This window comes from Triturus cristatus, chromosome 12 (assembly GCF_964204655.1).
Source record: "Triturus cristatus chromosome 12, aTriCri1.1, whole genome shotgun sequence".
NCBI lineage: Eukaryota > Metazoa > Chordata > Amphibia > Caudata > Salamandridae > Triturus > Triturus cristatus.
The window spans coordinates 49,010,843-49,030,863 of NC_140595.1; the positions used below are offsets into that span (position 1 = coordinate 49,010,843).

Here is a 20,021-nt window from a genome sequence, read left to right on the forward strand (position 1 = left end):
AAAGAAATAAGGACAAAGTAACCCCTTGCAAAATTATTTTTCTGAAATTCATATCCCTAGTATGTCTCTAAGAACTCCAAGAAATGTATCTTTCGGACCCAAGAGCCGGGGTGGAGTCTTGGAATATATAAACAACACTGAATGAACTTCAGGTTTACAACAGCTAGAGCGCGTCAAAGCAACGGTTATGGGGACACCAAGGAGAAGCAGGGGTGTTGGAAGGCAGCAGAGAAATGAATGGGTCTTGTGGTTCTCATTGACTGTCACTTTTGTTTCCCAACATTGTTATATGTCTGTAAGTCATAGTCTGCAAAGCAACACTCAGTAGGCACTGAGATGAAAGAGATGCACAAACGAGTGATCAGTGTTTTGACAAGGGAGTTTGCACAATGCTGGTTGATATCTGAGCGAGCAGCGACACGTTCACCCTTAGAAGAAGATGGTTTGTAACTCAATGGGAAGGTGAGAGTGGCCACTAAGACCTTCATACTTGGCCTCTTCTGCAGTTTGGAAGGTATGAGAGGGCAGTAGAACCTGCATCCATGGCCTACTCTGTACTTAGGAAGGTATGATATGCGAGTTCTTCATCCTTCATCTGCTCGATGCTTTGGAAAGTATGAAGGAGCAGTACACCCTTCATCCTTGAGGTGTGCAGACTTTAGAAGGCCTCCATCCTTGGCCTCGCCTGTACTTTCGAAATTGTGTGTGGGCAGAAAGACGTTCATTCTTGGTCAGCTGTGATTTTGGAAGGTATGAGGGGGCAGTAAGACCTTAATACATCACTCGTTTGTACTGTGGAAGGTGTGAAGGGGCAGGGAGACCTTTATCCCTGGGCTCCTTTATACGTTGGGGCCATGAATTGGTGGTGAGACCTTCATCTGTGGCCTACTGTGTGCTTTGGAGGATATGCAAGGGTAGTAAGGCATTCATGTGGGGGCTGGTTTGTACTGTGGGAGACATGAACGGGCAGTAGGACCTTCACCCTTTCTCCTGTTTTGTGCTCTGGAGGGTATGTGTGGACAATAAGACCTTTATACCTGGGCTGCTTGGTACTTTGGGTGGAAGTGAGACGTTTATTATTGTTATACTGTGTATCTTGGCATCTCATGGGATTATTTTACCTTGGTGAGGGGGAGCTGGGTGGGCAACGAGACCCCCTCCTTGCTCAGTAGCTTCTTTTCATCTTCGGTCAGCACCAGCTCCTGGCAGTGCCCCTGGCCCAGGCTCTGGATTGAGGATGCCTGCTGCTGTGACTTAAAAACAAAAAGTGGGATGTTACCCTGGGTGCCTGCACGTGAGAGCATCCCATGGAATGTATGTCACAATATTGAGTAAAAAAGTATCGTCCTGGCATAATAGGATATCCAGAACATCACGTCACACAATATCTTGAATGTAAGCGTGTCGGTAAGCACACATTTACTATTCGTACCTCCACGTCTATTACTTTGATGGTATTTGTATCTTCATGGGAAGTGAATGTGGAGTTAAGATTAATACATTTATCTTTATATATAGTTATCTTCACAATTCTGAATTAGTCGATATTCTGAATTTTAGCACAGCTATCCTTAAATCCCATTATTGTAGCAGAACACCCATCCCATGCCCTCTTTAGACCCTTTCTGCAGATTATGGCACTCTTGGTATATTTGTTTCAATGCCTGCATTCTTCTGATGGAAATCTGTGTGTAAGACACATGGGCTTCAGTGCACACCATCACCAACCACAACTGCATCCCCGGTAATGGAACTGACAAAAGGCATCCTGCTGCAAATATTTTTTATATCTTATTGAAACAAATTTCTTAAAACTCATTTTCTTTATTACGAATTACTTCACATACAGAACATATACTATTTCAACTTTGCTTTTTTTAATGTCCTGTAAATGTGCAATCGTGTTTCAATATTTTAATATTTTCAATGTAATTTTGTATTCACATTATTTGACTTTTTATAAGTCCTTCAAAGTCAATGAAGTGAGTATATTTGGGGTGTCATTTTGAGATAAGGTGCTTTGAGGGAAATTATTTTTGTTTGGGGCGAGTTTCTATTAAGGGATTTAAATGAATAATTTGAGGTGAGCAGTTGCGATGGCATTGAAATGTGGTGTCGAGGTAGGACATTTAGAGGGTGTGGTAATGAATCACAATGAGGTAAGTTACTTTAAGAGTAATGGAATTTGCTGTTTTGAGAATGGTTGCCATAAAGGTACCTAATCAAGCCCTTATGAGATGAGTCATTTTGAGTTCCTTCATTTTAAGGGCAAATAGATGAGTGAATTTGGGACTAACAAGTTGTTTACAGATTACTGGTTTTGATGCAATACTTGTCATTTTGATGGGCAGAATTCTATCTCAACCCTACCTCCATTAGCTGCCTTGGTAATTAACTACAAGGTGATGATCTATGGGAGATGACTTCAAGAGGGAAAGGTTTTCATTCACAAAGAGAACCATAATCCTGCACTCATAAAAGTACCATTTGTTACTAGTGCAGATTTAAATCCACTCTTATTCACATGGCCCACTGTGGGTAGCTGCTCAAGGCTTACTACTGATTGAGCCCTGTGATTTCTTGTATCTGCTGATATTTACCCAGTGCATAGTTGTACACAGTGCACACTTACACACTGATGCAAGACACCCAATGAGCAAAGACACATTAAAAAATGTTTTCTAGGCAGAACATTTGTCCCTGCGGAGGAGCCCCTTTCCTTACACCCCAACGAATGTGTCCATGAAGGGCATGGGGTGACCCACTCCTCTTGCAGTGTGGAAGGGGTAAAACTCTGACTCGTCCAGGGTCACATAGAAGATTGTGAATGAGTTTGTGGGTGTTCACAAACTTACAAGGCATATAACACCTTTACAGCCTACACCTTACTCCTTACCAAGTGTTTACTAGTGTGGAATTCTACACAGTAGTGGTAGAGAATAACACATTATTAAAACTATTTATGCAACATAGGTATGCTTTTGTGGATAGCTGTTAGGCGTAAATGGATCGATTTGCAGTCATGAACACACATTTTTGGATGTAAATGGTTTCACGAATTGGGTCCCAAAAATGTATATCTATGGTGGGGAAACCCTTTCTAGAACCAGATTCTGACTGCCTGCCAATTTTTACAGTGGCCTCTTGACTGCAGAAACAAGATTCCAAAGAGATACTTTCTCATCTGCCTCTGTTGGAGATTAAAGTTTATAGCCTCTCTAAGGGAGTGTAACTCTTTGCTTTTACCAGTCCTGTCCCTCTAATGCCCTAATTTGCCGATATGTGTCAAAATGTGAATTTTGTGTTTTTTAATACACCTGGTACATACTGAGTGAATTAAAATATACATTCCCTATTTAAACCTGCCAAAATTTAAAGGGAGGAAAATGCCCAGTGATTACAGAACGTGCGGATTATGGTGCGGTAAGCACTAAAATCTTCATGGTTATGTCTCATTTCATGGGCACTACACATAATAGGTGGTCATTATCACATTCAATAAATTCTGAACACCCCGGTGTCAGAAATTATTGATGCGATAATTATTGTATGCAAAACCAAGCGACTCATAATAAGGGCCTAGCTGTATCCCGAACGACTTTACAAGCCTTTATATAAGACTTATCTTCAATAACTTAAATATGTCTTTGTACAAATGTCCCTAAACCAATCAGATCTTGTGTTGCTATATTTGCTCCAAGCCTGTCGGTAGGTGGCTCAGACTGGAGGCTTCTCACGGGCTTCACTGAGTGCTCAACATTTGTATTTTAAATTGACGGCACAAAAGGAATGCTTGAATCACACGGAAACTCTGGTGATCACTATGACCACATTCCCTTTCTTTGTTTTTAGACTGCCCGAGTGGTGGTCTAAAGGGACAAAGCATAAGCAAATTACTCCTGGCCTCACCCGAGAGGGGAAAAGTCCAGCCTGAGCTACTCGGCTTTGTCCTCTCTGAATGGAACTCACTGTCCAATAGGGGTCTACGTTGGAATCCACCAATGATACAGATGGAGCAAGGATTCGTATAAAGAGACTTGCTCGGAAGCAATCCTCTCATATAAATCAAAACACTGTATTAATTGTGTATTGTGTACATTAATATGCACCACAATCCATTTCTAGCAAGACAAAGCTTGCTTACGTGTTTTACTAACAAGTAACTTGAGTGAAATCCAAAATGGCTGCTAATGCGGGAAACTGTACTGCGCATGCGTCAACTGCATCTACGCAGGATGACTGTCTGTCGCTTGGAGGGAATTTTCTGCATCTGCGCAGACACGTCTAAAATTGCCGCTTGAAAGCTCACATGCTAAGCATCTGCTTTGCTGAAACTAAAACAAGTTAATTACTAACTCCTCATGTGGGGAGAGCGTTTATAAGTAAATGGAGTTAGAGTGGAGATAGGTGGTATACAGTGAAATCATTTTATTTTGAAAATAATATGTTTCTTCTTGACTTTCTACTAGTTCATATTTTGGGCCTTTGAGAGAAACCGAAGTCTGATTCACACGTGATCCATGCACATGCGCAATAAGAACAAGCCAGAAGCCATGATGTGATCCTTGAACCCTGTTCAAGGACGCCTTTGCAACATGTCCTGGGAACCAGCTGGACATCCTGCATATTGAATGGGACAAATGTTATATGTATACTTTTTGGTTGATAAAGATGTGAATACGAGTGGGAAATAAAGTTTGTGAATAAAAGTTAAGGGGCGGGAACATTAAACAAAGAACCAAAGGAAATATATTAAAACTTAGCATAGTGTGATGATCATCCCCCCTTGCTTGTCCAATCAGAATTAGACATTCTATAATTTGGAAACATTAATGGGAGGAACATGAGTACAGAAGAGTATAATTGAGGTAGATTTAGTTAGTTTGTTTGCCTAGAGACCAGAATGCTGTCCGAAGAGCTTGTGATGCTGAGAGAGCACGATGCAGTCTGAGAGCCGAATGAATGCTGAAGAAGATTCGAATTGCAGAGCCAATACTTTAAATTAATTAGAAGAAGATCGCGGAAGAATCTCGAGGAGGAAGAGAGTGTCAGAGAGGGGAGCCACGCGGGCGTCGGTATTAGTGAGGTCATCTATCCTGTCCTGAAGCCTTTGCCACCTGATCTTTCTCAGGGGACCCTTCCAGTTCCTTGGCCAAGGGGTTGGTTTCCACACAATTCTACGTAACTATAAATCTGTGCATATGCAATTGTACTGCTCTCTCTTTATCCTTTCCTTTCTGAGTACTGTTATTTTGGAAAGTTATGTTTAGTATAGATGGCGGATTTATTTTAATAATTGAATTTTCATCCTTGGAGAGACGGAGTTCGAACTGTATTTGATTTTGGCTCACATAAATTTAATTTAGATAAAGCATTTCAACCTTTCCAGAGTCTCTGGTTATTTCAGATTTACTTCATGCCATTTCACCATCAACTAGTTCCAACTAATAGGCCCATTGACCAGAGGAAAGAACTTTTTGATCAGTGAAAGATTAGTTAGGATTGATAGGTAACTAATCTTACAATAAGTATATTACAAGAAAAATTGACCCCCAGCGGTATTTACTAGCCTGTGTAAATGTATGATTATGGGCCCAGGTGAGTATATGGTGTTGGAGTGCTTGTGGCTAGTAACCCGCTGGATCAATACCAAAGATGACTAAAATTTGCCCGAAGTGTCCTGCATTCCAGTTTCATGCTAAATTTAATCACCTCCAGCTTAGCCCCCTCCTCCTCCAACTCACTTTTTCTAAATGTATGTGGCTGCAAATATTTTAATACTCTTAACGTCAATTATTCGTTTTTTCCATATCTCTTGGTTTCTTCTTCCAAAGATCCACTCAGGAGTGGAAGAATCCCTTGTATTTCTGGACAGAAGATCCCGCGAGAACAGTCATAGTCGGCCACAGAGGGGGGATGCTCTAATGAGGTGAGCACAATCTGGCTTAAATTTAGCAGAGACTTCATCTTGTACCAGAGGTAGTCAATTAATCAGCCCGGAGGAAGGTCTCTTTCCATATTACCAAACAGATAAAGTCAGAATCAATGCCACAGACGAGGGCCGGTTCGAGTTGGAGTTATTCACGAGTACTGATTGGATCAATATCTGACGGATGGAGTGTAGGAAGGTGGAAGCTGAAGCAATCAATATCGTTTGGTTTAACGGATCACTGTGTTCCAGTAGGAATATTGTCAACAGACGCTTGTCAAAAGAACTATGGATGGAATTCCATCACTGATGGCTCATTCTTTCTGGAGCCGGGAGGCCTAATTTGCAATTGCTCTCTGCCCCCTTTATTGCAGGTGGCTGCCCATAGAAAGATATTTATGGGAGGATGTTTTGGGAAGAGGTGAGTGTAAAGTTACAGCAGCTCCCTAATGACTTGACTTACACTTGGAAATTTACATAATGTTATCATAGGACTCCACACCATCATGAACATCTTCATCAGAGCGAGTCTTTCATTTAAAAACCTCAGTCCATTCTGGTGATGTCGTCCAGGTTCATTTCAATTCAACTATTAGGACTAAAGTTCTTGATTGTAAGAGTTGTTAAAGGAAAATTAGGCTAGAAAATGGTTGCCGCGATTAAATTGAAAACACAACAATTTTCGGGTTGGACTGTTCCCATGGGGAACAGGGTCACAGCTGATTTGCATATGGCTGGGTCCAAACTGGAATGGCATGGCGAGCAGAATAACGATGGATTAAACTCAGATCTGTGAGGGGGGGTGAATGTTTGACAATGTTCAACATTCCCTTCATCATCTTTTTGTGTTCCGATTCAATGGAGTCATTTGGTGATCTCAAACAATGTTAGTCAACAGAATTTGGAATTAAGCATGCATAAAAAGTAAAACGGCCCCACTTTTTTGATCATACAAAATGGTCTGAAATGACAGCCTGATCTGTGATTCGACACTTCTCTAATACCATACCTCAGATTTTCACCGGAACCATCTGTCGGAGACAGAAATGTCCCTCCAAAGTACATAATGTGTAAATACACAACAATATCCAGCCCATTCTAGAAACTACCCTACACTTAGAAAATCAGAGCTTTACTCACCATCTCACAACTGCTGGAAAGAAGCAATGCTTTCACCGTCAAGGCACACGACCCGGCACCAGTGGGCGGGACAGGCAGCTCCTGAGGCTCCTTTTGGAAAAAGCTAGGAGTCCACATGGCTGAAAAGTAAAAGAAGGTAAAGGTAAGAAACTATGTAAGTGGTGGGAAATCAAAGCATTCATTCTTAAAGAAAAACTAATCGCCAGCGTGGTTGAAGCAAGAAACTAACAAGGCAAAAAGCAAATTGTGATCACATAGAATTGTGAAGTTCTCAAATTTGATTTTTCTGCAAGGTCAACTTTTCATAACTATACCAAAAAGTATTTGTGTGTGAATTTTTTCACGAAACTTTTATGGCAGGGTTACCTTCTCTAAAAATGGGATTTTTTCTTGAAGTCTACTATTGCAAAATTAATTTTTGGATTTTTTTAACTTCCCATCCACCAGAAAGTTAGTGAGGCTTGCAAAGTTTTGCAAACCTATTCTCAAATGTTTCAGAGGGAAAACTTCACAACATTTCACCCCCACCAAGCAAAGAAATCAGGCTTTGTTTTAAAAAAAAAAGTCTTCTTTAACTAAATCATTTGTTTGGCACTAAGCAGTTGTCTCCTGGACCACTGCCTACTCCCAGCAAAGTGTTTTTACATTTACAAGTGGATCCCGCCCCTTTTGTGAATGCATTGACACCCCAAAGCCGGAGTAGGTCATTTTTCAATGTTTGGCAAATGTGTTGCAGCCCCAAAACACTGATATATCTCATATTGGTTAATTTGGAAGAGACGCCTACAACACGCCCATTCCTAATTGCGAATGGGTATCCATTTGCAATCTCAGCTTAGGAGTCAACAAAAGTTTACCGACTCCTACAACAGGATTAGTGCATAGTATAAACTTATTTTGGGGTCACAAATGAGGCTATTTCGAGTGCTGCAGCATTTCAACCTCATAGTAGGTTAGGTCATCTGGCCTTCGATGCCCGGATCTGAACTGTTTCAAACCTTGACAGGGAGTAGGTGGTGAAGTCCCTGTTAAGAAAGGGACAGAAGAAGAGTTCTATTTATGGCTGTCCAGTTTTGGATACTAAGAAATGATGAGATCTAGCGAGTTAGTGCAAGCTGATAACTACACATCTTCACTGCTTCGGAAATGTGTACATCCAAACGGAAAATGGCAGCAAACCAGGGAGACAGAAACTTTACCAGTGAGTTTGTCATGGGCTGAGCAACAGAAGAAGCTTGGCTTGCACGTGGAGTTTAGGGCGGGGTGGAGGAATTTGAATTAAACACACAAAGCTTGAAAAAGTTAAAAACCTTTCCAGGTCAGTAAGGAGGCAAATTTTTGTAAACTTTGCAAAACCCCAGCTGTAAGTAAAAGTCCTTTTGAGGTTAGTTTGGCAAAAGAACAAGTCAATCAAAAAATGTTTGCATGAGAATGGTGCCCCTAACAGTTGTGTTTTGATGACATTTCTTTCACAGCAAAATCAAAGTTTGCAAAACTTTTTTTTATCACAATTTAAATTGCGTAACCTCTGCGAAGCTTGCAAATTTTTGATAAAACTTTACAAAGTTTGCGGAGGAAATGTTTTACAAATTTGCACACCCTACTCTACTTGTAGAAGAAAAACTCCTGCCATGGACCGTTGAGGGCCATCTCATCTTGGCCTTAGTATTGATTGGACACTCCTGGGGTTGACTCCTCCCCTCTCATCCCTAGTCCCGCCTCCAGCTTGGTGACGTCAGTGTCCGACTGATTGTCTATTTCAACTATCTCATGTCCACATCTGGGTAGATGCTCCACTCTTGCTTGGATGCCACTCCGAAACACAAATCATAATTTGTACGAGAGCATTCTATACAAATTTATCAGCATACCAAATAAATCAAACCCGGTGATTCATCGAATTGGAAGGGACAGGAGAAGAAGTACATGCATCCTTACAGGTAACGTGAAGTAACACTGTAAACACGATCAATTTTCCGCATTTTCTTTTCCTCTAGCGGCGACTGTGACACAAAATCAATACCCTCTATATTTATATGTGGTAAAAAGGGTCAATCAGTCATTTGCTAAACTTAAATGACCCAAACCAAGGTCATTAATTGTGCAAGGATCCTGACAACCCTTTGGCCCTTGAATCACATCTTTAGAATCACATAAGGACAAAGATGCGCTCGGCTTGAAGTAGAAAAAATATATAATCACTGTAACATTGAACTAACTCGTGCTCTTTCGGTATGATCACTCCCTTTTGTCTTGCCTGAGTCCTTTTAGGTCTGACGTTAGCAGAGACTTTTTGATTTTACTAAAATGATATGTATAATATACTTATAGGGGCTTTCCGCCAGCACTCTGCACCAGCTGGTTTGCTGGTGACTCATACACGTTTCTTCCGCCCACTTTGCACGCTGCATGAGGGAATGGCTCAACCCACTTCAGCCACAGACTGAGTTCACTGTGAGTGACGGCATTTTACCCTTTCACAAGGAACGCATCCGCGCACAAAGTAGTTCCTTTCAGTGAGAGGGACTAACTACTGTGGCAAAATGTTCTTTTTGAGACCAAAAAATGTTTTTGTTTTTAGCCAATTTTTTTTTATAATGCGACGGCCTGGCAGCTCCTCCAACACGAGCATTAAGCAAAAAAAACATGACAAAACAAAACAATTATTAACAAAGCCATATGGCTGGAGGCCAACTCTAGACCTATTGGCTTTGGCAATGCTTGTTGACTTGTGTTATGAGTCACTGAGGTGCACCCCTACACCCCTGCTGGTAGGCAGTTCCATGCACCTACCAGACTTGAGATTTAACATTAACTAACACAAGAAATGTATGAACTGAGCATGCATAGCGTGGTCTAACTTGTGCCGACTTCAGACCGAGGCAGAAAGAGCCTGGAGTGATTGTCATTCACTGACGCTCATGGTCAGACTTCTGGTCTCCCATCTGCCTGAGCACTAGATAACACAGGCTTGCATCCAATTTGACAGCATTGCTGCCATCTAGTGGGGAGCGCGGGTTTTGCCGTGAACACAGAGAATGCCAGACACGAACGAGTAAGGAGAAGGGAGAGACGGATAGGAAACGAGTGAAAAAGGAAAATAGAAAGGATGGAAAATAATGTGCAACAGTGAGGTAAAGAGACGAGAAGTGTAGGTGGTGGAACAAAGAGGCAAGAGGCGGAACCAAGACTAGGCAGCCTCGGTATTCATGAGATAAAGAGACAGGAAGTGTAGGGTGGAAGAAAGAGCCAAGAGGTGGAATCAAGACCAGGCAGCCTCGGAACCGGGTGACCAAGGCATTCTGAAGTGTCTGTGGCAGCAAAAACTTTAGACCCCTACAGTCATTGTATTTATTGATTTATTTTTACAAATCAGTCACTAGGGTGGCACATCTACCACAAAATGATTCTCTAATCGGGCAAGTAGAATAAATACTGCAGCATGCATACCAGTAGTGACAAGTTCACTGTGACATGACTAGACCATGTGTAAGGACCTCAAGTGTTACGCACCATCCTCTTGACACACAGGACATATGACAACCACACACTGCACCTGTAACAGGTCCCGACACTGGTGGCAGTTGTGTGCTACACAAATGATAGATAACATAACACACCCTCAATACATATTGACTGGGATAGGCATGCAGGACAGACAGACCACAAGCAATATGCAGAAAGGATGTTTGGCAAAAGGGCTCACCAAGATCTATGGAGACATCAGTCTCGCGGACGCCCATCCTGTGCCCCTCTAACACTGGCATGGGCTGGCACGGCTCCTGGTAAGTCTGGTACATGGCCTCGACCTGCCCGGCGTCGCCATAGCCCGGACTGTCTGTCGGCACATACTGCTGGGGACTGTCCACCTGGTCTGACTGGGGGTCCTCGGAGATGCCGCTGTCGCTGGCAGCGGGAGACCACAGCGTGGAGTCGGGGGACGAGTCGCTGGGGACCAGCAGGGAGTTGAGGAACTCCTCATTCTCAGGGGAGGGTGCGGGCTGTGTGGAAACAACACATTGAAAGCAGCTTACTAGACACATATGACAAAGCATGCACAAGTTCCAAACACACAACCAGTTGTTACCACAACGCCAACTGATACTCCACGCCTCCAGATTTATCGAACATAGATCAATTTAAGTGCTTAATTTGTACCGGTGTTGCACAGGTTTCAAGGTTTTCATGAGATCTTTCTCAGGAGCCATTACTTCTAAAAACATGATTCATTTTTAGACATATTCTAGACTATGATTCTATTTTACAACTATTATAGAAGTATTCTAAAATATGAATCTGTTTTAGAAATATTTTAGAGGTATAAAATATGATTATATTTTAGAATCATTTTATAAGTGTAAAATAAATAATTTTTTTAGAAAGTATTTTCTTAGTATTCTAAAATATGATATTTTACAAGCATTTTAGACATATTCTAAAATGTAATTGTTTTAGAAGTATTAAATATTACTCTATTTCAGAAGTATTTTATAAGTACAAAATACAATTATATTTTAGGCATATTTTAGAAGTATTCCAAAATATGATCCAATTTTGGAAGTATTGTAGAAGTATAAACTATGATTCTATTTTAGAAGTATTATGGAATTATTCTAAATCATAATCCCATTATAAAAGTCGTTCTAGAAGTATTCCAACATATAATTGTATTGTTAACGTATTTTTAGAAGTATTCTAAAATATAATTCTATTTTAGAAGAATAAAATGCTACTCTATTTTAGAAGTATTTTAGTATTATGAAATATGACTGTTTTAGAAGTATTCTAAAAGATGATTCTCTTTATTTTAGAAGTATTTCAGAAGTATGAAACATGGCTCTTTTAGAAGTATTTTAGTAGTATAAAATATGATTGAATTTTAGAAGTATAAAATATGATTCTATCTTAGAAGTATCCAAACATATAATTATATTTTAGACGTATTCAAAAGTAGGATTCTAGTTTAAAACTAATGGCAGGCCCATAGGCCCCTGAGTAATAGATTTTAGGTGTTTTCAGGGAGTTAGCTGTAAAGCTGGTGACTAAATATAGGAAATAAATATATTTTTGATAGAGTTAAAGAAATGCTGCCTCTAGAGCATTTTTGATTAAGGTTTACAACACAAGCTGTTGTGTCTGCTCCCGAGGCATGGAGGCGCAATGTGCACTCCCAGTCCTTTGGGGTACACAACACTGTGCGCTAGGGTTACACGATGACACAGACTGGGACATGGATTACAAGGCAGCCTACTTCCAAAGACCATAGGGTGCCTGGCACCATGTGCAACTGGGTCCAGCCACAGGTTGCAAGTTGGGGAGGAGTTTAGAAAGCAGACTACTGGCTGCACCACACTGTGTGCTGGGCTGTGGGTGCAAATCAATCTACATACAACCAGTGTATGGTGCATGGCACTGTGTACTAGGAAGGTACAGCCACAAGTCACGTAGATCATCCGCCATCCCGACTGTCCACTCTACAAGAATAAACCTCCTCTAGCCCTGGAACCCTACCATGTCCCGACCCACTTTAGAGTGTTACCAACTGACTCACGTTGTGACCTGAGGCGACCCAGGAGGCAAAACTGGTAGCCACCTCCAGCCCCTCTTGGCACAGGATCCCGTCCTGTCTGTCGAAGAGCAGGTCGAGAAGCTCCAAGCTGTCCATGCCGGCCAAGGCCCTGGGGTCTGCCGCCTGCGCTGAGACCTGGGGACGTGGGACAGAGGGACAAAGAGATAGTCTGAGAGACAGAGACAGCCACTGCTTCACTTCTGCTCCTCAGGACAGCTCCTGGATAAAAAAAGCCATAAGGCTACAAATATTAGGAGTCAACACATTTAACACTTCTATAGCTTGCAATGTGTTTAAAATATCACTTCACAACAGCTCAAGTCACATTCTCAAACTGTCTGAGACCTCTTCCTGTAAACTGGCTATCAGACAGGTGACTCGTGATACATTTCCAATTTTTATTGATATTTGTTTATTGCATTGTTTTAATCAAAAATTTACAACATATTTATTCAAAAGTTGAAAACAATCATTGAAATAAATAATCAGAGCATTTTAGTAAAAAAAAAATTAAAAAATAGGAACACAGGAATTTAAACTTATAAAGTTGTGATGAAATCAATCTTTTGGAAAAAATGTTTTATACGATTATTCAAATGTGACATGAAACTCTTGAAAGCCTATAATCCTGTGCACGTGTGAATCTATACAGCAGGTATGAGCAGGTTTCCAACAGATGACTGGTTTGTTTTCAGAATCTAGCTGTAGCCTTTCCTGCTGGGCATCTTAAGTGAACTGAGAAGACATAGTCTCCCAAAAACAATTACTGTCAAAATGCACAAAATGAGGCCTATCACCTGGCACTTGACATTACCAGCAGATTCAGATTTCTTTCCCTTTTGTGATAGAGGTAAATTGCTACAAAGGTGTTAGGGCTGGAAGCATTTCGACTTCCAGAAAATAAAACATGAGTAAATTACTCCTAACACACAACCCAGAGGGGGCAGTCCAGCCTGAGCTGCTAGGTACTGTCCCCTCTGAATGCAACTCACTGTCCAATAGGGATCTAAGTCGCAATCCACCAATGACACCAAAGATGACCAAAATTTGCCCGAAGTGTCCTGCATTCCAGTTTCATACTAAATGTAATCACCTCCAGCTTAGCCCCCTCCTCCTCCTCCAACTCAGTCTTTTAAATTTTTGTGCTTGCAAATATTTAAATACTCTGAGCAGCAATTGCTTATTTTTTTCAATACCCCTTGCATTGCTGCTCCGATGACCCCGCGAGGACATTCATAGTCAGCCACAGAGAGGAGATGGTCTACGGAGACGAGCACACTCTTGTTCGATCTTAGCAGAGACTTTATCTTGTACCAGAAGGAGAGAATTAATCAGCCTGGAGGAAGGTCGCTTTCGACCTACAGCGATATTACAAAGCAGGTAAGGTTCGAATCAATACCACAGACGAGGCCAGGTCGAGTTGGCGTTAGTTATTCACGAGTACTGGATCAATATCTGACAGATGGAGTTTAGGGAGGTAGAAGATGAAGCAATCAATATCTTTTGGGTGAACGGATCACTGTGTTCCAGTAGAAGTATTTCGTTGTCAAAAGAACTATGGATGGAATTGCAGCACTGAGGGCTCGTCCGTTCTGCAGGCGGGAGGATTAATTTGCGATCGCTCCTCGCAACCTTTATTGCAGATTGCTGCCAAAAGAAAGATCTTTATAGGAAATAAAGTTTAAACTTTTATGCATATGTTTCTTCCATATAGCGACACAACTGCGGGCCCACCTTGACTTTGCAGCCATGTTGTCTCTGGTTAAGGCCTGGGCACAATCAATTAGAATATAGTTGTGCTGTTTGTATTTTAAACGGGAACCCCATATGAACCCTAAAAGTGGTGGCTAATCAGTTAAGGAAGAGCTCAAGACAAGCCCAACCATGCACGCCCTCTCACCTCCTCACACATGCCTACAAAGCTCTCCACGACAAAGGACCGGCATACGTGACCCACCGCCTCGCATTCCACATACCCGCCAGACAACTCCTTTCTGCCTAACTCGCCCTGGCCTCTGCCCCCAGGGCCCACAAGATCAAAACTGAAGGAAGTGCATTCTCCTACCTCACTGCAAAGATTTGGAACACCCTTCTCCTCCACCTCAGGCAATCCCCCGTTGCTGACCGAATTCAAGAAGAATCTCAAGACCTGGCTCTTCCACTGAACCTCCATGCCCAAACGGATCAAGCAGCCCCCCTCTCAGCACTTTGAGTCCCTCAAGGGTGAGTAGCCACGCTTTACAAGCCACTGGTTAATTGACTGATTGAGCCAAAAGCAAAGCATGTCCAATAGGAACAATCTCACCGGAACTGCCACGTCAGGTTTCCTCTGAACCGGAACACATGCAACCCCAACCTTATTGGGGGAGCCATCACTGATGATCACTATGACAAAGTGATCTGAGGAACCCATGTCTGGGCACACCATCTCCCCACGAAGAACAACAAAAAAGGTATGGAAGGAATGCTTGAAATAACATCCAGCCACTGATAATTACTCCGGTCACATTCCAATCCATTGTTTTTCCTCTAAGCCTTGTGCACGTCAGCCTAAGCCCTTATGCGCTGGGAAAAGTCCAGGCCCGACTGCTAGGCCACTTCCTCTCGGAACAGGAACAAAGGCAACACCCCACCAGTTTTGGTCTTTTAGGTTCATCAGAGAGGTGCAGCTCGAGTCCTGTGACACAGTGAGTACATGACCCATGCTATGGCACATCAGTAGCAATTAGAGCGTGACTCTGAAACACAAGAGCGATGGGGCAACCCTAAAACAGAAGAACGGCCATCAGCCTCCCATAAGCCCACCTCTCCATCCTTTTGCTTTCTGACATCACATCGTTTCCAGCAGTTGTGGCTGCTGCCTGGAAGCAGCAGTGGCGCGGGTGGGCGGGGGAAGGATCACTATAAAAAAAAACACTTACATCCCGGCCAGCCGGCTTGCCGGCCGCCGCCGCCTCTCCTGTGTCCTCTTCCTGGCTTCCTTTGAGAAACAGGAAGCACCAGGGCTCCCACGCTCCCACAGCCAATCACAACGCTGCAGTGCAGCATTGTGATTGGTCTGAGCAACGTGGCACGGCACTCAGACCGGGGCTGTAGTGGTTGGCATGTTCTCCATGCAGGCAGTAATGCAGCCTTCATGGAGAAGGGGAAAAGTGCGCATGACTGGTTTGGGCAGCCCTAGAGGGCCGACCAAACAGCCACTGCGCTCTCAGGAGGGTTGCGCCACTCCTGCCCTGCTCTTCAGCCCCACCCGCCCCCTCACAGAAGCTGCTGTAGCAGGAATACAAAAATAAAATGATAATAACATTAGTTATTATCATTTTATTTTTCCTTTCTTTCCCTGCTTTGAGGCAGTGGGGCGACGCTCCTCCGCCTTAGCGTAGGAGCCGCCACTGGTTTCCAGCAATCTTTAATGCAGCATTTTAGACTTTTCTTCCAGTAAAATCCCATCCCTCCGGCCACAAGAGGATATTCTGTAGGGTCTGAGTCAAAGGGTACCACGAGATGCTTTCAGTGACCTATTGCACATTCCTGTCTCCAGATATTGAGATTATTGCAACTTTTTTTCAGACCTAACAAATATTAGTTAAAAACCCATTGTACCCGACCATGCTCTCCCCCTAACAGAACTCGCCCAACCTGCCCTTAAAGACTAAGGGGCTGGTGTTGAATTTGACGGACAGGGTACCGCTTCCACCAATCTCTTGGTCCGTCCGCCTCATTTAGAGACTGGTGGGATATATGCTTGGATCAGTAGAACCACTGTTGACTGTCGCCAGAATCCTAACTCCGACGGAGAGGCTGTCGTCTGAGTAAAGCCATCATACTACCCGCTCTATTAACAGTAGACAGATGCTTCTTTTTATTGTCTGTTACCGGAACAGCCTGGTGCTGAGGGACAGACAGAACCAATAATGACCCCCCACTCTGAGGTTGAACACTCCCAGGCTATTGGTTCATTCGTTTTTTAGTTTCCAGAAACAAACGCCCACCCTTCAACAGAGGCTGCAAACGCCACAACTGCTTGGTTACAAGTATTTGCATTATGGGACTTATTTCATAGTGTTATTGTTCACACTACAAATGCATACCACTTTTAAAGCCTCTTTCCTTCCAGCCTCAGAAAATAGCAACGCACGCTCTCTAATTTCATGTGCTGTGGTGAGAACTGTGTGCTATAGTTTGGTACGTTTGAGTGTATGGTTTGTCAGTCGATGCTGCAGACTGTGCATTGTCTTATTGCTGTTTGTTGGTTTTCTCAGGTGTGGTGTCCCAGTATGTGGTGCAAAATACGTATGTTACATTTTTATGTTTGCATTCTTTTACCACACTCATTTAACCAGTTTACTTTGAAGCACTGGTGTGTTGCTGTGTGCAGGTTTGTTGCTGTGTGGTTTGTGAGATTCATTTTTAAGACAATCTCTGGCCACAGAAGCCTGGAAAAAGGTTCCCACTGCTATATTTGGAGTCAATCAATAAACAAGCCTGTTGCAGAAAAACAAACTAGGAAAAAAAGCTAAATAAACAGGTTTCCTGCAGAGAATCTTTGTTGTTCGAGTTAACTCGCCCTGGACTTTGCCACTGGTCTCTGGGCAAAGTTTAACTTTCACAGATCATTAAACGTCTGCCTATTGGTCTGCTCTATATCAGGGCCATCTGTTTACGCTTCTAGTGGTGGTATCCAAGCTCTGTGTCCTTCTAGAGCTGCTGGCTTTCAAATGCCCAGAAAAAACAGCACCCCAAACTACAGCACACACCTCAATCAGTAGGAACCAGACAGCAATTAATCAGTACCCGCAAACATCAATATAATTATCCACCACTCCAAGCTCACAGTACTTACACATACCAACAACTCTGCAGCACACACGATAATTTATACTCAGCAGCCACCAATACTTGTCAACATTAAAAAGCATGAGCAACAGCACCCACCAGAATCCATAAAATCATTATTCAGAACCCATCATCACCCACTAATAACCCACCATCACCCATTAATATCAGAAACCACCCACACCTTTAACACTAGAAGCCATTAATACTTGTACCAGACACATACCAGCAAAAACAGTGCCCAATAAATCTATCAGCGTGTAATAAATCAATAGACAAGATCACCAGACCCCAGCAACATTATCTATTATGATCAACAGTTCCGGCTACTATAACCCACAATTGGCACTGAGCCTCAAAATACTACCCAAATAACTGCAAACACCAGCTCCTACTAAAATCAAAAGGCACAACAAAAACTCATATCAATACCAGCATTCAGCAATACCAGAATCCATTAACACAGGCATCTCCCAACACACTACACACTCCAATACAAGTTTCCATGAACACCAACATCAAGCACTATTTTCACCCATCACCACCAGCACACAAAACAGTAGCACCCATAAAGACCATCATCAGCAAACACCGGGGACCACCAACCCAGAACTAGGAGTAGTACTCCACTTAAACACTGGGAACCACTACAAGGAAAGCAATAGAGAAAATGAAGAGTTAACTACATGTAGGGCAAGAGGAAAAATAAAAGGGAAGCAATGAACACAATGAAAGTAAAAGGACCCACAAAGAAAGCAAGTGACAAACTACAAGTAAAAAAAAATGAAAAAGACAAGGGTGTTCAAAGGGAGACAATAAGGAAAGCAAAGGGAGCAAACCAAGGCAAACAAAGCAGGAACTAGGTGACACACCATGAAAACCATGCACGGGCAAAGCCAATATGTCAGTCCGTGGCAAACTGGTGTGACGATTATTTGTTTTTGTTTTTATTGCGCTGTCTGCCACAAAATCAAATAGAAAAATAAACCATCTGCCACTTAAACCTAGCTGCCATACACTTGTATTTTTTAATTTAAAAACAATAATTGAGAAGGAGACATGAACTCACCACTTATCAAAGAACTCAAATCACAGACCGATACAATGTTATAATGTAATTATATAATACCAACTTTAACAAACAAACATAAAATAAATCATCACCTACCTGGGCACACAAAGTTCAGGCAAAATATGTAGCTGATACTTAAAGTTAATATAAAAATACTAAAGAGTACACTGTTAACCCACGTTTTCAATGCAGAGAAAGGAACTTTTTACGTGGAGGTTCATAATGTGCAAAGGATTTGGGCCGTCACTCAAAGGGAAAGAAGCCAATAGGTAAAGTGGGCTGAAAAGCCGCCCCATGCTGTTGGCTGTGGTGGGAGGAAACAAAATGTGAATGGCAATTTAGTAGATAAAGCCAGCCGACTAAGCTCTTCTTTGTAGATATTGTGTGTATGAAGTTGTTGGAAAAACATTAGTCTAGTGAGACAGCTAAAGCTGTTTCAAAGGCCAGACCTAAAATCACAAGGAAACAGCAGGAGAACTAAAAGGTAAATAGAAGGAAAAATACTAGAAAGAACGAGGGTAACTGCATGCCATCATTGAGGAAAACTGGGAAGAAAATGAAATGGGATAATTATATGAAACTGAAGGAAATGGCTATAAAATTAGCATGCAAAACCCTATAGAAAGTAAGGGGAAACCTACACGGAAGGTAACACGATGTGTAGCAAGGAAACTACAAGCACAGAAAAAGAAAGCGTTAGTTATAAATCAAGTGATACAGACTTAAAATTACAAATAAAGCTGCAGAAAAGCAAGTGGGAAAGGGGCCCAAAAATATAACAGAAACAGTAATAAGTTAAATGGAAAGCAATAAGACAAAAAAAGAGAAAATAAGGTCCAAAAAAAAGGAAGCAGTAGAAAACTAGAATGAAAGAGTGTAAATGTACAGGGATGACAAAAGAAAAACTTAAAAACACAGAAATTACAGGCAAAGCTGCAAAAACATAAAACATAATAAGCAAACAATTGAAAAACCAAGAAGTACAGAATATAAAACACATCTCAAAAATAAAAATAGAAGGAATGTAACTAGATTTCTACGAAGGAAATTGAAAATTAGAGCAAAAACCAAACGACTAAAAAAAAACAATACAAAGTTTAAACAGAAAAAACAATAAAGAGAAAGCTAGAAACAAAAGAAAAATAATACGTAAAACAGTTGGATTATTGCACAGAAATCAACAGTGAAATTAGTAGTAAAGTTACTAAAAAATACAGGAAAACGATGGGGAAAGCAGATGAAAGGATTAAAAAAAACACAAGAGATTCAATAGAAAAAGTAAAGGAACTGTAAAACTACAAGGGCAAATTGTAAATACCCTCTGCATATAATTTAAAAAACAAACCTAACACACTGCAAGATCCGGCTTTTAAAAATAAATAAAGTACATTATGCTTTAGATCAATAGGCCTATTTCCAAGGCCAACAGATAGAGTAATTCTGCAAGGGGGATAAAAAGTGATTTGCAAAGGAGG

General features: G+C 41.8%; 1 protein-coding gene across 3 annotated transcripts in view; it reads right to left on the reverse strand.

The window, feature by feature from the left end:
- CREB3L3 (cAMP responsive element binding protein 3 like 3) overlaps positions 1–20,021 on the reverse strand; it is a 45,670-nt gene that overhangs the window by 24,285 nt on the left and 1,364 nt on the right. Inside the window, exons 1-5 of one of the 3 annotated variants that reach the window (XM_085639528.1) lie at positions 18,643–18,752; positions 12,621–12,773; positions 10,776–11,070; positions 7,070–7,188; positions 1,122–1,253 (exon numbers count right to left, since the gene is read on the reverse strand). In XM_085639528.1, the coding sequence (XP_085495654.1) occupies positions 1,122–1,253; positions 7,070–7,188; positions 10,776–11,070; positions 12,621–12,734 (660 nt within the window). In that variant the 5' untranslated portion in view covers positions 12,735–12,773; positions 18,643–18,752. Of the gene's footprint in view, positions 1–1,121; positions 1,254–7,069; positions 7,189–10,775; positions 11,071–12,620; positions 12,858–18,642; positions 18,753–20,021 lie in introns of those variants that run through there. The other 2 variants (XM_085639527.1, XM_085639526.1) reach the window with 2 other exon arrangements.